Below are 21,129 nucleotides of genomic sequence, written 5' to 3'. Positions count from 1 at the left end.
AGAAAGTGGCCATCAATACTGTGTCACTTCCCTTTGCCTTCTAAGCCAGAGCAGGTGTGCAGAGCCAATGAGGAACCTCCCGCTGGCCACATAACAGGTCCATTCCATGACCCTAGTTCAGATCAAATTCCCATGCCACCCATGAGAGGTGGTTCATTGGGTTGGCAAACCCAAGCCTGGTTTTGACTGGTCAGCTCTAGGTCCACATACCACGAAGTGTTTACAGTAACAGGCTGTGGAGGTCAGCACACACAACACCTCTTCCTCCTTCAAGTACATGTTCAAGAACATGGTGACAGCTGCCATTTCATTAAAGGACACAGCTCTTTTGTTGCTCTCAGAAATAAAAAGCCAAGAAATAACTACACCCTAATGTGTCCTAGGAAGCATGTTGTCTTTAAAATAAATGACCTCAATAATGGAACCTCACAGAAGCAGGCAAATTTCATTTAGAGGCTCAGATGAGAAATCCATCTTCGCCAACAGTAATACCCACCATGCGGACATAGTTCTGCAGACATGCAGCCAGCCTTTCAATACCAGGCTGAGCATCTCCCAGAGGGAGCAGATCCTCACAGCCCCAATCCAAGGGGGTGGGGGATCTACCAGAACAGGCTCGTCAGGAAGAAAAGGACTCAGGACATCAATCACCCTTTGCCCTGCCAAAGGTAGCAGAAACTCCCTCTCCCACCAGGCTCTGTCAGCACAGCCAGCAGCCAGCAGTCCTAACCAACTGGATTCTGTGTTGTTGCTTTTTGTTGTTTTAAGATGGGGGTTGTATAGAGAGGTTATCTCACTATGGAGTCCAGTTTGTAATTCTACTTCAGCTTCCAGGGGGCTGGGATTACAGGCCCCCTACACCAGACCCAGCTAACCACCAGGTCTTTAGGTCAGTCATGCCAAGGAGCTATGGGGATTTAGACTTGAAAGCCTCCCAAGCCTGACTTACCTTTCCATATTTCAGGCTCCTTGTGTGCAGAGAAACAGCTCCATCCGAGAACACTGCCTGGACCTCTGCCTGCCCAGGTGATGAAGGAACAACAGTAGCCTTGGCGACAACCCACTCTTGTGTCACTGCCTGCATCCAGCTTGCCCTTCCATTCCCAAGAGGCCACCCTGCTTATCTTACATGACCCTAGGGACATCACTATGACCTCACCTCTCCCCTTGGTTGGGCAAGAATATCTTGATACAATCTTTTCTATTCTCTGGGCTAAATGTTCATATTGTTTAGAAAACTTGAGGGCTGGGGAGATGGCTTAGCGGGTAAAGATACTTGGCATCCAGCCTGACAATCTGAGTTCCACCCCCAGACCCACATGGAAGAAAAAGAGAATCAACTCCTGCAAGTTGTCCTCTGACCCCCACATGCACAGAATAGCAGTGATTTGATTGCACACATAAATAAATAAATGTAATAAAATATTTTTTAAGATAAAAAAGGAAATTTGGAGCTAAGCCAGCAATGATGGCCTATGCCTAAAATCTCAGTATTCAGGAAGCAGAGACAGCAATACCATGTCTGAGGCTAGCCTGGGATATACAGTGAGTTCCAAGCCAGCTTGGACTATCCTTCTTAAAAACAAAGGAAAGACAATTATGCCTGTCTAGCTTACACCCCGGGTATTGTTCTGAGCTAAGGAGAAAGAGCAAAGCTGCCACGGGGCCCTGGACACCTGACCCAGAACTCAGACCTTTGGTCATGCTTGCAGCCCTATAGGGCAGGATACACTGATGAGGTCTCCTTCCTGTAAGAAGCCTCTCATGGCCAGCTCATCCTCTGCAGATCTTCTCCTCTGAAACACACAGGAAAACGAGCACATGACACAAGCCTCACTCTCAGGAAGCGCTCTTTCCACTGAGGTCTTTTGCTTGAGACCTGTGACACCCACCACGGTGTCCTAATGTGAAGGACTGTGACAAGACCTCTTGAGCCGCCAAAGAATAAGGGAGATGATACTAGCTCTCCCAGGAGGGATCCTCCTGAGCTAACACCCAGACTCTCTCCAGCTCACTGAGCCTGGTCCCCTGCTCACCCACCACACTTCCATCAGGCCGTGTCTGTGCATGTATCCTTCCGTCACCTCAGCACCCCCAACCTCACAGGACCCTCCTGTGAACAACGACTCCCCATGTTTCTTCATTCTCCTGCCACCACATGGCTCAGTTATCTCCCACCCTCCACTCATCTAGAAGCTCTCCAAGGGACTCAGTTGTGTCTCCTTTATTCTGGACCCTCCATGGGACCCAGTTCAGGAAGCCTCTCCGAAATATGCTAGAACTGAACCATGATATGGACAAAAAGCTGTCACTGGGATAACCAAGTGTCACTCAAGTTATTGAAAACTAAGCACAAATGGGGCTTAGTGGCATAGGCCTTTAATCTCAGCACTATAAAGCAGAGGCAGGTGGATCTCTGTGAGTTCCAGGCCAGCCTGGTCTACATAGTGAGTTTTAAGACAGTCAGGACTATACAGAGAAACTCTGCCTCAACCCTAACCTTCTGTCCCCGCAAAAAAATAAAAGAAAGGAAGCTGAGGCGATTCCTTCATGAACATCTTCACTGTGCAATGCCAATGCACCAAGACAGGAAATCAGCACCAAGGTTCAGGACTCTCGCTCCCTAGCTCTGTCTTGGGAGTGCACTCCACACGTGTTTCTGGTTTTACCACACACTAGTTGCTGCCTATGTTGCGAGGCCAGGAGAAAAGCCTATTTTCCCCTTCAGTAGCTGACTCTGTGACGAACAGCAACAGTGTAAGCAGAGTTCTGTGATGGAGCAAGAGCCCTACAGCTACCTGGACAGTGCCAGGGCAGGCAAGCACTTACCAGCTCCCCTCCAGGCAGGTTCATGGACGAGAGGAGCAAGACGGAATCCAGCCTAGAATTTGTTTCCACCTTCCACCTCTTCTGTTGAACCTGTAAGGACAACGTAGGGCAGCATCTCAGGGGCACTGTTTTCACTCAGCATTTCACAGAATGGCGGTCCCATCCCTGAGCCACCAGCCTGCTTCACTCTGTAAACAGCGACTTTACCTCTGTGATTCTCCCCACTACAATGTCTCCTACTTCTCCATTGTACCTGCAAGAGAAAGCAAAAGGTTACCCAGTAGCCAGCAGGCTGACCAGACCAAGCACTGTCTGAGACTGAGTCAACAGTCGGGGCTTCGTTAAGCATATCTGGCAAACAGGTGTAACCAGTGTTTAGACCTGGGGCCTTCCAAATCTCTCTGTGTATGCTTCATTAGCTATCCTTAAAGAAACTGCTCATTGGGGCTGGAGAGATGGCTCAGAGGTTAAGAGCACTGTCTGCTCTTCCAGAGGTCCTGAGTTCAATTCCCAGCAACCACATGGCGACTCACAACCATCTGTAATGAGATCTGGCGCCCTCTTCTGGCTTGAAGGGATACACGCAGGAAGAACCCTGTATACATAATTAAAAAATAAGTCTTTAAAAAAAAGAAATTGCTCATTGCAAACCATTGCTTTAGATTGCAGTCCTAACTTTGATTATGTGACAAGTTAAAAACATGGAGTACTTGCCTGTGAACAGAGCACTGGAGGAGAAAGGAGACGGAAACAGGTCTCCATCCATGGGGGCTCGAACTGCCATCTCCCTGCTGCCTGCTCGGAGCCGGCCCTTTGCAGGTCCCTTACCCTGATCCCAAGGGGGAAGTGTTCTTTGCGAAAGCCCAGGCATTAGACTGGTCTCTGTCCACTCACAGCTCCCTCACTGACAGTGAGCTCACTGAGTGTTAATGGTGAAAGGCTGGGACACATCCACACTCCCAGCTCCTAGGGGGTGGGGTCACAGAGCTATCCAATATCAATAGCCGCACAACTGGCTCATAAGTACTTCTTCTGGCTTTTTTTGTTTGTTTTGTTTTGTTTTGTTTTTCAAGACAAGGTTTATCTATGTAGCACTGGAGCCTGTCCTGGAACTCACGCTGTAGACCAGGCTGGCCTCAAACTCAGAGATCTGCTCGTTTCTGCCTCCTTGAGTGCTGGGATTAAAAGCATCATGGACACTTCTAAAAGCAACAAATCCAAAGTGAAGACTACCTGCAGCTGCTTCCCTTTTTCCAGAGCGAACTGTTCTCTCCATTCACCCCCAAGTTAGTGTGCTTGCCACCCGCTTCCCCTCTGTTAACTATCCTTAACACATCAGTTACTGCAAGTGAGCAACGTTCCTACAGAGAAAACCCCAAAGTCCAACACCCTTTCACATAAAGACACTCAGTACACAAAAACAAAGTACACAGAGTACACTGCTCCCCAGTGCTTGCTGCTACCCTTGTGTGAGCTGCCGTAACTTCGTTATTTTGTTAGGTAAGTACAGTTCCCTAGTCTAGCTCCCTGTCCCCTTCAATGTCCCCACAGCAGCTACAGCAAGCTGATTAAGACGGAGGCCAGATCACAGCTTTCTTCTGTCCAGTCCCTTCTGAGGGCTTCCCAGGTCACACAACATGAAGCCCAAACACTCCCCATCCCTGCTGGGCAGGGTGACCACCTGGCCAGCTCAGCCCCTGGTCTCTTCTTTGACCACTCGGTTCCAGCCATACTGGCTCCCCTTCTGGACTAACTTTTATGGGCTGCTCTTAGGTACTTGGCCCTGTGTTAAGTACTCTACATGCAGCATGTCACTGAGTTCTAATGAAAATCCTGAGACGGCTATTTTCTCCACTCTGCAGAGGGAACCTCCAAAGCTCTCACTGCCTTTCATGGTGTGCTAGTTTGCTCCCTGTTGCTGTGATCAACACTACAACCAAAAGCAATCCGGGAAGGAGAGGGTTTGCCTGGCTTACAGGTAACACTCCATCATCAGGGAATGCCAAAGCCGGAACCTGGAGGGCAGAACGGAAGCAGAGCCCATGGAGGAACACTGCTCGCTGGCTTGCTTCCCAGGCTCAAGCTCAGCCAGTATGTCCATATCCTTGCTCCCACTCCCATCTCTTAGACAGGGTCTCTCAGAATGGCCCTAGCTGTCCTGGAACTCACCGAGAGTTGCCTGCCTCTGCCTCCCCAAGTGCTGGGATTACAAACAGCGTGCAGTGATACCCAGCCCTCAACCAGCATTCTTACACACCCCAGGCCCACCTGCCCAGGGACAGACTGGACTCTCCCATAAAACATGCCCACAGGCTAATCTGATAGTGTCAATTCTTCAGTTTAGGTTCCTGCTTACCAGGTAACTCTAGATTTGTGTCAAGTTGGCAGCTGAATGCAACATAGCAGCCTTTAACAGGACAGACTGTGGATTGTGGGAAGATGAAGAGACCTGCGTACAGCCCAGATGCTCCAAGAAAGAGATCCACTCCTCTGTCCTCACCTGGTTTTCAAGGCTTTCACACAGATCAGCTTGTTCACCCTCTCCACGGAGCCGGCCACAGACGCAATGAGCTTCTCTTCCCCCATGTATGTTCCATGGCCCCTGTTGAAGGACAGACCACAAAGAAAAGAAGCCATGTTACACTGGAGGTGACCTCTTCCATCTGGAAGAACATAATAGGCTCCCCCTACCCTGAGCCCGATGCACGCTCCTCAGAGAGCCACATGGACCATCTCTTTCATCCTAAAGAGGTCAGCTCAGATGCCACTTTCCAACAACCTACCTCCAGTATCCCAGACAACACAGGAGCCCTCCCCACTGCTGCCTCAGCTGCTCCTCCAACCCTGCTGGCCCACAGCCACTGCAGTTATAGTTTTCTGATGGCCGTGCCTGCTTAAGTCTCCTTGCTAGAGTGTAAACTCTACCAGGGCACAGGTTTGCACTCATGTACCCCAACCACAAAGGCTATGTTGAAAGTACGAAGAAATGAACCCTAAGGGTTCTACCATCCCATAACCTTTAGCTTAGAGGCAATGCTATAAACGCTTTAACCTCATTCATACCAAAAAATGAAAAAACCTGGTGTGGTAACCACATCTTTGAGCCCAGAACTTGGGAGCCAGAAGCAGGGGGATCTGAGCTTCAGGCCAGAGTGGTCTACACAGTGGTACAGAACAGCCAGTGTTATTATAGTGAGACCCTGTCTCAGAGAGACAGAGAGACACAGAGAGACAGAGACAGAGCAACGCAAGAGGGAGGGCCTGGCTACGGAACACAGAATCACCCTTGGTGGTAACACGATGGTGGACTTTGCTTTTCTGTCCTTCTCTTCAGTTCACATAACCCTCGCTACCTTACCGATTACTGTTGCCACCGCTGTCTTCAGGGTGAGGATACCGACCTTAGCAATATCGTTAACAATAACGACGGCAGCTGTCCGGCTCCACGGCCTGCCCAAACTGCCATAAGATGCCTGCCTTTACAAGTTAAGTTTGCATACTTGGGTGCATACTAGCACGGTATGTTGGCTTAAACCCACCTCCACCCCAAATCACTGCTTCAAAACAGGGCTTCTCGCTGAGGAGACACTGAGGGAGGTGACCAAGCCAGCAATGCCCACTGTCCCTTCAGAGTGCTGTAAGGATGGTCCTGCTTCCAGCCCTCCCCAGTTCTCCCTCCCAACGAAGGCTCCAAAACTTGTTTCAGGCTGAGGACCCAAAAGTTTCAGGTACCATAGGTCAAAGAAGGGACTTGGGCTGAGACAGGGTCACCCAAGATTAAGGGAGTCAGAAGCACAAGGCTCGGAAAGGAGGAGGCTAATGTGGATGCTAGGATGTGCCCAGATACTTCGGTAACTTAGATACAAGAGGACAGGAGGCCTGGGTTCCGGGGCAATAGGCCACGTGCAGAGAGCTATGCAGCCGCCTCCTGAGGTCTTGGGCCCCCCAAATCCTCACGTACCGCATGAATCCTGTGTCCGTGGTGATCGTATCCCCCGGTACCACCAAATGTTTCTTAGAGTCGCGGCCCAGGCTCTCACTGAGAGGTTTGCGAGCCTTTGGAAGCCTCATTTCCATCGCCATCTTGGCGCCAATGACTTACGCAGGCGTAGCTCTACTCTCAACGCAAAAACTCCCGCCCACCTCCAGAGCAGCAACCAATAGGAATGCATGGTGTGGCGGCCATGTTGACTATTGGCAACTATCAAACTGAGGGAGAGAGGAGGGCGCCGAGATGCCATATTTACTATTGGCAAGGAAGCGCCTGTGGAATAATGAATTCTCACGTTGTCATGGAGTATGATGTTGATTTGGTTTGGTGTTGGAATGCTGGATTTGTTTTTGTTTTTGAGAAACGTGCCGTGTGTGTGGCATGGCTGGCCTCAAACTCTGTGTAGTCGCAGATAACCCTGCTGAACTGATCTTCCTGCCCCTTCCTCCCAAAAGCTGGGTGGGACACACAAATTTGAATAGGTTGTGTTTTTGTTGGTGGCTGGTGGTTGTTTTTGATTCTGATTGGTTTGTTGTTTTATGAGTATAAGAGTTTTGCCTGGGCCAGGCAGTGGTGGTGCAGGCCTTTAATCCCAGCACTCGGGAGGCAGAGGCAGGTGGATCTCTGTGAGTTTGAGGCCAGCCTGGTCTACAAGAGCTAGTTCCAGGACAGGCTCCAAAGCCACAGAGAAACCCTGTCTCAAAAAAACAAAACAAAACAAAAAAAAAAAAGAGTTTTGCCTGTATGTATGCTTTTGCACTACTTGAGTATCTAGTGCCCACAGAGGCCAAAAAAGTGTGTCAGATTCCCCCAAAACTGTAGCTACATAAGTTTTTGAAGGACATGTGGATGCTGGGAATCAACACTAGGTCCTCTGAAATCTGAAATGCAAGCAGTGCTCTTAACCACTGAACCATCTCTCCAGCCCTAGGTTTTATTTGTTGTTGTTGTTGTTGTTGTTGTCTGCGGGGTCTCCTGTAGCTCAGGATGATCTCAAACTGGCTGTGTAACCCAGGATGTCCTTGAACTCCTTAGCCACCACCTCCCACGTGCTGGGATTGCAGGTGTGAACCATCATGCCAAACTGTAGTATTATGAGTTTTTGCTCAAACTATCCCATATACACCATTCTATTTATTGTTGGCCAAGTCTAGAGATTGAGAAATGGGCCTTGAGTTTTTCCATCTAACTCTAAACCACTCTAATCTAGTATTTTATAGGCTAAAGACCAGGACTGGAGGCAGGATTTACAGAAACCATCATGTGTGCGGAAGGTAGAACCCTTTGAATACTATTCCTGGTAGACTTTGTATTCTATATCAGAGCTGCCCCATAGGTGCTGGTTTGGGTCCTTGCCTATTGCCCCTGTGGCTCTCACTGTGCTTTAGTAAGGACCTCTTCTGAGTGAGTGAGTGAGAGTGTTTCTTTTGAGAGATGGCTGTTATAAAAGCCAGCCACATGTGGCAAGGCAAGTGCATTTGGTAGGGAGGCCATGTGTGCACACAACACAGATCTGTGTTTATACTTACACAGACTGAGAGCTCTTGGATGCTGTTCAGTAATGATGGGAAGATAGGACCTATGTCTCCTGTGGCTTTATCTGAGCCTCCTATTTAACGGAGACATTTCCCTGGACCCTTTTCCCCACTGTTCACTAATCCCCTTTCCCCTGGCTCTGCCAGGTTTGAAACTCACTGAATTTGTCTCTGTCTTCTGTTTGTTTGTTTGTATTTTGTTTGTTTTGAGACAAAGTCTTTGTAGGCTCTTTGTAGCCCTACCTAGCCTAAACTCGCAGGTAAACCAAGCTGGCCTTGAACGCACAGAGAGCTGCCTCTGCTGGGATTAAAAACTTGCACCACTATGCACATTGAATTTCAACCTCACAGAGTCAGCAAAATAGTTCTCCACTCGAATGGGGACCCTAAAGAAAATTAAACTTAATCTGGTCCTCTCTCCTGAAGACCCACCTGGCCAATTGTTTATACCCTAACCAATGCTCACAACTACATTTATCAAGAAAGCCAACCCTGCCAGGAAGTCAATGACACAGTCACCCAGCAGCCAGTTACACTTTCTCCCCTCCTGGAGGGAGCCAGCTAGAGTCCAGCTGTTGAGTCAGCTGTGGCCATAAGAGGGCGATGGTGTCCTTTAAGACATCCCAACCCAAGCTGCAAGGCCTAGGGAAGCATCCCCAGACCAAAACACTGGTCCAACTGATCCTTCAGGGAAAGACATCGACTTACCTCTGCTCCTCTCAGCACTCACAGGCATAGAGACTGTGGCAATGAGACAAAATCATGGATACCTAATTATAGAGACAGAAATTGAGGCCCAAGAAGGATTAGAATTCACACAACAAAGTCAGCAAGCCTCATTCAATTCTATCTGCTACCCATTTGTCCCCAGATCCCTCACCATTAACGAAACATCTTCCAGGTGCTCTCTGATTCTCTGCTGAGTCCTCATGGGCTTAGCTGAGTGCTCACTGGCCTAGCTGAGTGCTCACTGCCCTGGCTGAGTGCTCACTGCCCTGTACTGAGTGCTCACTGCCCTGGCTGAGTGCTCACTGCCCTGTACTGAGTGCTCACTGGCCCTGTGCTGAGTGTTCACTGGCCCTAGCTGAGTGTTCACTGCCTTAGCAGAGTGCTCACTGCCCTAGCTGAGTGCTCACTGCCCTGTACTGAGTGCTCACTGCCCTAGCTGAGTGCTCACTGCCCTGTACTGAGTGCTCACTGCCCTAGATGAGTGCTCACTGCCCTAACTGAGTGCTCACTGCCTTAGCTGAGTGCTCACTGCACTAGATGAGTGCTCCCCCACAAGCATGCTGCTTACTCTTCAGTCAGCTCATCTAGGAAGAGGTCATGCTATTTCCAAAGATTGCCTGGAGACACTGAGTCCCCAAAACAAAGCTAGAGCTGGGACTAGCGTTCAAGACATTAAATTTCCAGCCAGCTGCTCTCTCTGCTCCACACCTACCCTTTCAACAGCAAGGGGTCCAGTGGGCCCCTGAAAACAACCGCATATCTGGTGTTGTGGGCTTATCAAGCATACGGACTAAGTAAGCTTTACTTGTTTTTGTTTTTATTTTAGTTTGCATTTATCTGACAACTTACTTTTGTGTGTGTTCGCATACACCCAGGACGACCTGCAAGAGTAGGTCCTCGCCCTCGGCCACCCGGTCCCGGGATCATGCTGTTGTCAGGCCTCAAAGCCAGTGCCCCTCCATCTCATCAGCAAAAGTGCAGCCCAGAGTCTGTGATTTCAGCGGCAGCTCAGGTCTGCTATATTTAGTGTGTTTGTGTTTAGATGTTTGTATGTGCACGTATGTGTGCAGGTACATCTGCACAGAGGTCACAAGTCAGCATCAGGTGTTGTCCTCTGTTGTTCTCCACCTGATTTTGTTTTTTAAGACAGCAGTAAGGAGACAGACCCAGCTCCACACTCTCACCTCAGCAGCCTGAGGACTGCCTTAATCTTTTAGGATGCTTGACTTAGGCCAGGCAAGGGTTTGTAGCTTTGACACAGAAAATAATTTCAGAACTACTCAGTGTGAAACGGAATTGAAGATTTTATTAAGTCATTTTAATAAAGACTTTTAAGCACCCTAACAAGGGTTGTTAGGAGAAAGAGATGAGCTCAGAAAGTAAGACATACCCAGGTGTGGGCATGAGCCCCTCAAGGTAGAATCAAGATTTGTTTGTTTAGCATTAGCCATGTGTACTGTACCATTTTTGTGGCTTTCAAGTTACACGCCAAATGGTTGCTAGGAAATCTCCCTCCCTCCCTTTTTTTCTCTTTTGATAAGTAAAACTCTAGAATGGCTCCGAAGATGCTTTGGATGAAATCATGACCTGCTAAGGAGAATCAGAAGCCACTGGGATTACACAGCAGACATAGGGCATAACCCTGCCCTAGAAGAGGAATTTCTGGTGAGAGTCCTAGAAAACTGCAGGCTTATAGCTGGGAAGGGAGGAAGGTCTGAAACAGATGCTACTGTCCTGGAATTCCTCCTTCTCTGTTGACAAGAGGCTTCAACCAGATTCCCATGGGAGGGGCTCTTTTCCCTCCAGTGTTCCCAGTTTCCCCTGCCTTCCTGTCCTGCCAACTCAGAGTGCATCACTGCAGTCAGTTCCTTCTACAGCACTGGAGTTACAGGAACTTCCCACCACACACCTCTTCTTATGTGGGTGCTGGGGATCTGAACTCAGGTCTTCATGCTTGTGCAGCAAGCATTTTGCCAAGAGTCAGTTCCCAACACACACACACACACACACACACACACACACACACACGTACACACACACACTACCCAAACTACACACAACAGCAAAAGGAGCTTTTAAAAACCAGATCAACTGGGCATTAATGGTGCACACCTTTAATCCCAGCACTTGGGAGGCAGAGGCAGGTGGATCTCTGTGAGTTTGAGGCCAGCCTGGTCTACAGAGCGAGTTCCAGGACAGCCAGAGCTACACAGAGAAACCCTGTCTCAAAAAAAAAAAAAACCCAGATCAATTTAAGTCCTCCTCCTGATTAACACTTTGGGTAGCCTCCCTTGACACCAACAATAAAATCCAGCTGTGTCAGCTCAGCCCCTTCTGTCTCATCCTCCATCTCCTCTATATTCTCAGACACTCTGGCCTTCCTTGGTTCCATGAACGCCACCACCCATTGCTAGCTCAAGATCAATTTGATGTGGGCTTGTTCTGCGTGGACCTTCCTCTCGCGTGGCGTGCTTCTCACCCATGTGTATATCCTCCTGGAGACCGTGCTCCCATCTTCCTCGCCCGGATAAACCCTCCAGTCCTCTTTTAACACTGATCCTGTTTTATTTCCTGACACTGAATTTTCTTGTTTGCTTGTTGCAATCTTCCCTTATCAGAAACAGACTTCTTCTGACAATGGTCCAAAACCCAGAACTTTTTATTTTTTATTGGTTCAGTTTGGTAATTGTTTGTCTGTTTGCTTGAAGACAGGGTCTCATGTATCCATAAACTTGGACTTCTGATTCTCCAACCTCCACTTCCCAACTGGGATTACAGCACACTCCCTTTGCTCAGTGCTGGGGGTGTTAGACAAGCACTCTCCGCACTGGCACACATGCATCCCAGCTGCAGGCCAGGTGCTCTCCTACTGACACACGTGTCCCAGGTGCAGACCAGGTGCTCTATCCACTGGCACACATGTGTCCCAGCTGTAGGCCAGGTGCTCTATGCACTGGCACACATGCATCCCAGCTGCAGACCAGGTGCTCTCCCCACTGACACACATGTGTCCCAGGTGCAGGCCAGGTGCTCTCCTATGGACACACATGCATCCCAGCTGCAGGCCAGGTGCTCTCCCCACTGGCACATATGCATCCCAGCTGCAGGTCAGGTGCTCCATCCACTGGCACACATGCATCCCAGCTGCAGGTCAGGCACTTTCCCTGCTGGCACACACATGTGCATGTACACCTGAGCATACAAATTCACATGCATGAGTACCTATACACATGTAAACTAAAGAAAAGAAAGCCTGGCGTAGTGAGGCACATCTTTCAGGCAGATCTCTGTGCGTTTCAAGGCAGCCAGAGCTACATAGTATGACCCCATCTCGAAAAAACAAACAAACAAACAAAATCCCCTTGGCCATACTAACTCCTCCTGTCTGCTGGCTGACCCTAATGCTTCTCCATGTGGTCCCAGATCCTATTTCTGTGACCTGTGAGCAATACCTGCTTCTCTTCTTATGGTCATTGTCATGGCTGCCAGCACTTCATGTCTTACAATATTTGATCAAAGCAAATGCTGGGAACCCTTGGAACAGTCTTTAATACATACTTGCTTTGTTTTGTTTTTGAGACAAAAATCTTTTTTAAATTTATTTTTTAAAATTTTATTTATTTGTCATGTATACAGTATTCTGCTTGCAGGCCAGAAGATGGCACTAGATCTCATTACAGATGGTTGTGAGCCAGCATATAGTTGCTGGAAATTGAACTCAGGACCTCTGGAAGAGTCATCTCTCCAGCTCAGAACAAAAATATTACTTACTCATTCCTTGCATTTGAATGACACCCTTGGCCTGAGATTCTTTGTCGCAACCCTTAACCCCTACACAACCACAACCAATCACTTTACGTGGCTTCCCCTCTCGATCAGTTTTACAGAGGCCTACCCATCCCCCTAGTTTCTTGTTGTCATCAACCTTAATTAAGCCTATTTTGTACTTAGCACAGAGTTCCCCCACTAACTTGACATACAGAGGCTTATCCCGATTGGATGCAAGCACACAAAGACGGGCTTGGTGCTTGTCTCAGGCTTTGGCAGCTTGCTTCTTGTATACCATCTGCTATGCATCGTGCATAAGGACAGACTTCAGAGCCTCATGCATTACACCTCCAGCACCAGGGCCTTTCTTGGCTGTGGTAGTGGCTGAATTATGAGTAAGCCCAAATCTTTTTTTGGGAGGGAGGTGTTGAGACAGGGTTTCTCTGTGTAGTCTTAGCTGTCCTTGAACTCACTCTGTAGACCAGGCTGGCCTTAAACTCAGAGATCCATCTGCCTCTACTTCCTGAGAGCTGGGATTAAAGTCGTCCTGTGCCACTATGCCTGGCTGAAGCTAATTCTTTATTTTTAATTTATTTAGTATAATTTTTATTAAATCTTTGGGAATTTCACATCATGCAACCCAATTCTGTTCATCTCCCAGTCCCTCTATATCTTCACTATACAGCACCCCCAAGGGAAATTAAAAAAAAAAACAAGCAAACAAAAACAAGCAAAAGCAAAAACAAAATAATAACAACAAAAACCCGCTTAGCTCTTCCATCTTTTACTTCTTCATTTGTCCTGGTGGCATTGGGAGCCTTGGTGTATCACACAATCTACCCTTTTGTCCAATCAGTTTTACAAATGTTCATTGCAATGAGTCATTGGTCTGGTTCAAGGCCTCGGTTTCTGGTACACCATCATTGCCAGACCCTCACCAAATCTTCACTCAGATACTCTGAGGCCTCCTGGAGTCATGTGAAGGACTGGTCCCTTCACAAGCTCCAGCAGGTCCTAGGTGGGGTAGATGTCAGGATGGGCCAACTTTAGGCCCAGCTGTGGGTCTGAGTGGCAGTTGAGTTGGTCAGTTCAGGCCATGGGGTGGGGTGGTCAGGCTGTGACCCTCAGGCTAGGAGAGGAGGAGCCAGCTCCCCGCACAAGTCATCGGGGTCAACTCTCTTTGCCTGTAGTAAGGGGTGGGAGGTGGGGGACAGCTCTCCCATGAGGGGCTTGAACAACTCTCTTGCTGCAGTGTCTAGCAAGGGGCAGAACCAGCTGTCCCAGGGCCAGCAAAGGGCAGGGCCAGCTCAGCATAGCCCTGTGATTCCATCACACATGGTTCCCATGGGTCCCTGAGGTGACATGGATCACAAACATCAACACAGACCCCCGCTGCAACAGGACCATAGGCCCAGACATGGCCTTCAGCAGTGTTTGGACCCAGACAACATCCTGGCTCTAGAGAGAAGCTCAGACTACTGAGGTCAGGGTCTGTTGGCAGCACTGCCCCCTGACACCAAGGCCAGGTTGTGGCCCTGACCCTGAGCTTCCATGTAACCTTTGGTGGCAACACAGACCACAGCTGCTACGGGACCATGAACCCAGACATGGTCCTCTGCAGCAGCTGGGTCTGGATGTCACCATTGTCCCAGGTGGCAGCACAGGCCACTCAGATTGGCACAGCCCCAGTGGCAGTGTGGCCCTCAGACACTAACATGACCCCAGATCTCAGGCATCGACATGGTCTTCCATGGTAACAGGGAACCTCAGACATCAACACAGACCCTGGCTGCAGTAGGGCCACAGACCCATGGCTGCAGCTCAGGCCTGGACATCACCATGGTATCAGGTAGGCCACTCATATCTGCATGGCCCAGCTGCAGCGTGTGCCTAGGTCACTAACATAGATTCAGGTAACTGACCTGACATCAGGCATTCTCACAACCTTCAGGGTCAACATCGGCCACAGATTTCAGCACAGACCCAGAAATGGTCCTTGGAAGCAGCCCGGGTCTGGAAATCATTATGCCCCCAGGTGACTGTGCAGACCACCAAGACACAGGCCACCAAGACAGGCATGGCCCTGGTTGCAGCGCAGTCCTCAGACACCAACATGACCCAGGTAGTGGCCCTGACTCTGGGAATCTGAATGGCCCTCGTGGCTACAGGAGCCATGGACATCTACACAAACTCTGGTTGCTATGGGGCCATGGACTGTAGCGCACCACGCCCGTCTGTGCTCTATGCGCTACCATACAGTTCATGAATTGGGCAATGGTTTGGAGATTGAAACACACAAAAACCCACAGACAGAGACTGTGCAAGAATGCCCCCTTTATTGTGTCCAGGGGCAGCTTATATAGGGATCCTTAACTAATAGCCATGCCCTAGCCAAACCCACCAGAAACCACTCCCCTACCATCAGGGTCTCCTTAGGGTCTCGTGCTCAGAGCAGCTGCAAGCATTACAAGTTGTTTACCAGAAATTCAGGATCTGGGGGGTTCACAGCTCCCAACAATGGACCCAGACATAGCCCTCAGCAACAGCTTGAGTTTGGACAGCACCACGGATGCAGGTGGTAGCATAGGCTGCTCAGGTCTGTATGACCCTGGCAGCAGCCTTGCCTTCCAATAAGGCCATAGGTTGTGTCCCAGACCCCAGGCTTCCATGTGGCTCCTGGTGGTCACATGGGCCATGGATTTCAACACAAACCCCAGCTGCAGCAGGACCATGGACCCAGACATGGTCCTCAGCAGCAACCTGGGTCTAGTTGTTAGCATGGTCCCACGTGGCAACGCAGGCCACCCAAATGACATGGCCCTAACAGTAGCCTAGCCCTTAGACACCAACATGGCCCTGGGTGGCAGCTCAGACCCTAGGAATCCTCCTGGTCTAATGGCAACAAGACCACAGTCATGACCCAGATCCTGGTTGCAGTAGGACATGGCCTCCAGTTGCAGCCCTGGCTGCAGATGTCACCATGACACCGGATAACAGTACGTGCCATTTAGATCTGTATGCCCCAGATTTGGCATGGCCCCTGGTCACTGTGGTCCAAGATGGCTGATCAGATCCCAGGCAACTGCATGGATGCCAAATCTTGAAAGGAGCCGAATCTCCACTTCTGTGCAACTCAGGTCTCAGCAGGGGAAAAGCAATAGATATCTGCTGAATAAATAGATAAACATATCCAACAGACAGCCACTAGGTGCTAGGGGACCCCAGACCTGAGTCCCTTGATATCCCAGTAATCAGAATACTGAGATGCTCAGAGACAGTAGAAGGAGCAGGGAGGGAGGCCCAGAGAGACCCACTGGATGGCGGTGGCATTTGAGTAAGTCTTGAAGTGAGGGAACCATGGACATGGAATGTGGGGATGAGTGGATGCATGGCTTCCAGAAGAAAATGGCCAACATCTGGAGAAGTGTGAAGAGAGGCATCGGGAGCTGGAGCCTGGGAACTCTTGGACTGATTCTCACCTTCACACTGACTTCACTTTGTGGTCCACTAAAATGACAAAGAGGCTGGATTCCTTTTCCAAGCAGAGGTGTGCAGAAATTTCTACCCGAGGATGTACATCAAAGTACTATTTCTCTGAAAACATTGGAAATGGCCCCCATGTTGTGTGTGTGTGTGTACTATTGTGTATGTAGCATGGCACATGTACATACATGTGCATGTGTAGAGATCAGAAGACGACACCAGGAAGTCTGTTCTCTCCAGCCATCTGGAGAGATTCCTGGGAACTGAACTCAAATTGTCAGCTTGTATGTAAACCTGTTGCTGCCGAACCATCTCATCCACCTAGCCCCCATCTTAGCTTTCCTCGGTGTTTTTAAGCAGGACCATGAACATCACAGTTCCAGAGTTCTTCAGTCCCTCTCCTTGTATGTGCTGGGCCTGGGCCTGCCTCTCTAGAGGAATATGTCAGAAATGCCTCTGGGTTAGCAAAAGCCCAGCCAGGACAGCCCATGCAGCCTCCCCTACCCTCCTGGAATTCTTGCTTCTGAAGCTCTGAAGGAACATGGAAGAAACCAGACTCCCTTGAGACGGCCATGACGTAAGGAAGTAGTCAGGCATGGCAACTTGCCAACTGTTGTCGGGAACTTTCTACACCCATGCACAGACTTGTGTCCCAGCAGTCCAGCTCCGAGGCTCACTCGGTATCTGCTCCTCTAGTTCAGGAGATCTGAGAGTAGAGTCTAGGCAAGGGTTGACAGAGAGAGTAAAGCATGCTTTCTGGAGAATGTGCTAGGGTACAACCCCACTCACCCGCCAAAGACATCCTTGTATCTGCTGAGTGCCTTCTATGTACCAGGCACACACCCATGTACTGTGTTTGTTTATAGTTGTTACCTAGTATGCTCCTTAGAGCTAAGTATCACCCCCAGTTCCATGTGAGGAGCCTGAGGCACAGAGTTGTTTGTTCATTGCCTCAAATCACACAGCTAGTAAATGGCTGAGTGGGATTTCAGACTCAGACCATCGCCCTCTATCTAGAATCATCAGCTACTAGGTTCCTGAACAAGAAAAAATAGAATACGGGTCAGCTTGGGAGTGATTAAAGTTATCCTGTGTGTGTGCCCTTGAGGCTTGGTCCTGTTGCTATGAAAATGAAAGGAGGGGAACGCTTACCTAACACCAAAGCTGGTTCCTGCAGAGAGAACATGCAGTGCTTGGTGACATGTGACATTCTCCTCAGCTGAGGCAGGGGGATTGTTTTGAGTTCAAAGCCAGCCTGGGCTATATAGTGAGTTTAACACTAGCATGAGATATAAAGAAGACACTGTCTCAAAAACCAGAAAAAGGGCCAGGCAGTGGTGGCGCACGCCTTTAATCCCAGCACTAGGGAGGCAGAGGCAGGCGGATCTCTGAGTTCAAGACCAGCCTGGTCTACAAGAGCTAGTTCCAGGACAGGCTCCAAAAACCATAGAGAAACCCTGTCTCGAAAAAAAAAAAAAAAAAAAACACAGAAAAAGAAAGAAAGCAATAAAAAGCATTCTACAACCAAAAAAATAAAAACATTCTGGAAGCATGTGGTGGTGTGAATGAGAATGTCCCTCCCATAGGCTTAGATTTGAGTGCCTGGTCCCCAGCTGATGACTGATGAACTGTTTGGGAAGGATTAAGAGGTATGGCCTTGTTGGCAGAGGTGTGTCACTGAAAGTGAGCTTTGGAGGTTTTTAGAGCCTGACCTGGAGCTAGCTCTTGTAGACCAGGCTGGCCTCAAACTCACTGAGATCTGCCTGCCTCTACCTCTCGAGTGCTGGGATTAAAGGCCTGTGCCATCACTGCCCTGCTATGAGGTTTTTAAAGCCCACACCAGGCCCATGGTCTCGCTCTGCCTGCTGCCTGTGGGTCAGGATGTAAAGCTCTCAGCTCCAGGCACCATGCCTGTCTATTTCCCATCACAATGATCAGGGAATAACCTCTACAACTGTCAACAAGCCCCAGTTAAATTCTTTCTTTTAGCCAGGCATGGTGGCACACACCTTTAATCCCAGCACTCAGAAGGCAGAGGCAGGAGGATCTCTGTGATTTCAAAACCAGCTTGGTCTACAGGGTAAGTTCCAAGACAGCCAGGGCTACACAGAAAAGCCCTGTCTTGAAAAGCCAAAATAAATAAATAAGTAATAATAATAAATAAACAAAACCAATTATAAGGGAAGAAATGAAAAATGTTTTCATTCACAGGCAACATAGCAGAACCTAGAAATTGCCCTAGGAAATATACAAGGTACTAGAATAATTACATGGGTTTCATAGTTTTAAGACACATGGTAGGGTGGGTGTTATTTAGCGACTGAGTGCTTGGCCAATCACACGCAGGTCCTGGGTTCCAACGATGCCAGCCTCTGTCTACTACCTTCTCTGCTCTCCAACAGATGCATCCCAAGAAGCCAGTTTAAAGGGAACACCCTGGGTTCTGGTTCTCCATTCAAGAGAGCTGAAGTTAGGGGAGTATAGGATGGGTTTGGAGGGAGAAAGGTCAATGATGCTCTCTGAAGCCCGGAGGGGGATGGGCACAAACCCCACAAAAACCAGAGGTCAAAATCAATACAAAGTCAAAGTACATTGTGTCCTTGTGGAATGTGAACTAAGCCCTTTGGACTGAATTTGCAAGCTGACCGCTATACTGTGGCCTGACCGTCAGGATCATGACCTTGAGGTCAGACACCTGAGCTGAGACCCTGCCTTGCTGCTCCTTGGCTGAATGACACCGGCACATGGTTCACACGGACATCAAATAAAAGGGCACTTGGAAAGGGGAGAGGGGACTCAGCTCATCAGTGTGTGGGGAACACTCTCAGGATGCACAGGTTCGAGTGTCTAACCATGGGACTAGTTCACAGACAAAAGTGCATGCCTTTGTAGGGGGTTGTGCTCTTGGAGAAGGGCTGGAGGTTTCTGCTGGGGGTGTAAGGTGTGAAGCATTTCCATGCAGACCTCCTCCTGGTGTGCAAACTCCTCGGGATCACAGTCCACATTCCTTTATCTTTGCATCCCAGTGGCCAGGCCGTTTTCACACCTCTGCAAAAGCCTGTGCCCAGGCCTGAGGCACCTGTGGCTGCAACTGCAGTACATTGCCACCAGGTGGGTTCTGGAGCCCAACAGCGTTGCCTACAGAGAGCGAAATAGCTTGCTGTTTAAAGATTTCTTGGAAGTCTGGCTCCGGCACCTTCCTGCTCTGTGACCTTCATTAAGGTTTGTTAGTGCTGACAACCTGACAGGATCCAGAATCACCTGGGAGAAGGGCAGCTGAGCATGCCTGTGGGGGATCACTATGAGCATTAATGGAGGCAGAAGGACCAGCTTCCTGCAGACGGGACTGCTCCCTGACCCAGATCCTGGATGGAGGAAGGGACCAAGCGACAACGCCTTCCTTCTTTGCTCTCTTCTGGAGGTGACCAGCTGCTTGAGGCTCCTGCTGTTTTAACTTCCCTGCCTTTGTGTAGTATACCTTCTACCGAGATAGTCTTCCTTAAGTTGTTTTTGTTACTGCTGTCCCAGTATAGGACACTGAACCTGGAAATGGGTGTGGTGAATTGCTTGGTGATCCTGGTACCCCCTCCCCGCCCCCGCCTCCTGAAACTTCTCCAAGTTGGTCATGAGAACAAAAACTTCTAAGTATAGGCGAGTAAATTATACCTTGGGGAACCTGTACTATAGCCAGGTAAACCACGAGAATTCTCTCCTGCTCCTTCTGGGTTCCACACGCTCGGCACCGTGGCTTCTCTTAGGGACCGGATTTTCCTTACAGAGGGCACAGCAGTGGATTTTAGCAGTAGAGGAACAGCGCCTCCAGCCATTTCCATCCTTTCCCCACTTTCTGTGTTTCCAAAAGTCTCAGGAGTGTGCACCAATTCAGGGGCCAAATGATACATGTTCCAAGTAATTTTTATTTTAGAATACAAGAGAAGTACAAATGTATTTACAGTTGTACATATACAATCAAATAATATATATCACAGTTTCGTAAATATCATCTTAGATAAACATTTACAAAGTTAAAGTGACCATTTTCTGGGAGTAGAACACACTTTTTTGAAAACTCTATACATTTTATACTTTTGTTAATATTATTATAGTCTTGTGTTTTGTTTTTAATTTTACAAACGCCCCGGTGTGCGGAAGGAGTGTGTTGGGGGGGGGATGGGGGGGATGATTCTGGTAAATGACAAGGTTTGAGGTGACACCAGAGGGCGCCCACGGTCGGAGCAGGCAAAGGCGTGGACAGGGGCGCGTGGCAGTGTGGGCATATGGGGACGAACCCTGGGCCACCCGAGCGCCTCAGAGGGCTTTCTAGACAGAGAAGCCAACCTCAGCTTCAGACGGCCCTGTACGGTCGATCAGTCTCTTGTTTGGATGCTTAATAGGGTTGAGGGTGCCTCTCCATTCCTAAGCTCGAAGACAGCAGAGCTTAAGAGGGGTCTACCTGGTCTAACTCCCGCGTTCTACAGATGGGGAAACTGAGGCTCCAAAAGGGACAGGGTCTTGCCCAGGGGCTATGGTGAATATTCCTTGTGTCTTCACTATCAGTTTGCCCAGCACACTTCAGAGCATATTGGCGTCTGTCCTTCCCTGGGAGCCGGGTACTGGGGAAAGAAGCCTGATGGAGAAAGCAGGGACCAGGACGAGCAGGTCTCTCCGGTCTGTGCTAATCTAGCCTTTCAGCCCAAATCGCTGGCAAGTGTCACCGAAGTTTTCTCCACTCGCGACACATCAAGACACCATTCCAAGGGGGCAGAGATGGGCACGGCCCACCCAGGACCAAGG

At 49.2% G+C, this 21,129-nt stretch overlaps 1 protein-coding gene across 1 annotated transcript in view; it reads right to left on the bottom strand.

Moving 5' to 3' along the window:
* Positions 1-6,921, bottom strand: part of Exosc2 (exosome component 2) — an 11,558-nt gene extending 4,637 nt beyond the window's left edge. Inside the window, exons 1-7 of the mRNA XM_050155216.1 lie at positions 6,791-6,921; positions 5,330-5,431; positions 3,037-3,082; positions 2,830-2,919; positions 1,731-1,796; positions 909-1,018; positions 211-334 (exon numbers count right to left, since the gene is read on the bottom strand). Coding sequence (XP_050011173.1) covers positions 211-334; positions 909-1,018; positions 1,731-1,796; positions 2,830-2,919; positions 3,037-3,082; positions 5,330-5,431; positions 6,791-6,912 — 660 coding nt within the window. The 5' untranslated portion in view covers positions 6,913-6,921. The remainder of the gene's footprint in view (positions 1-210; positions 335-908; positions 1,019-1,730; positions 1,797-2,829; positions 2,920-3,036; positions 3,083-5,329; positions 5,432-6,790) is intronic.
* Between the last annotated feature and the right edge of the window lie 14,208 nt (positions 6,922-21,129).

This window comes from Alexandromys fortis, unplaced genomic scaffold, assembly GCF_014885135.2.
Source record: "Alexandromys fortis isolate MF-2015 unplaced genomic scaffold, M_Fortis_MF-2015_v1.1 scaffold_72, whole genome shotgun sequence".
Lineage (NCBI taxonomy): Eukaryota > Metazoa > Chordata > Mammalia > Rodentia > Cricetidae > Alexandromys > Alexandromys fortis.
The sequence above is the reverse complement of the archived record's forward strand: the minus strand, read 5'-3'. Positions and strand labels throughout refer to the sequence as shown.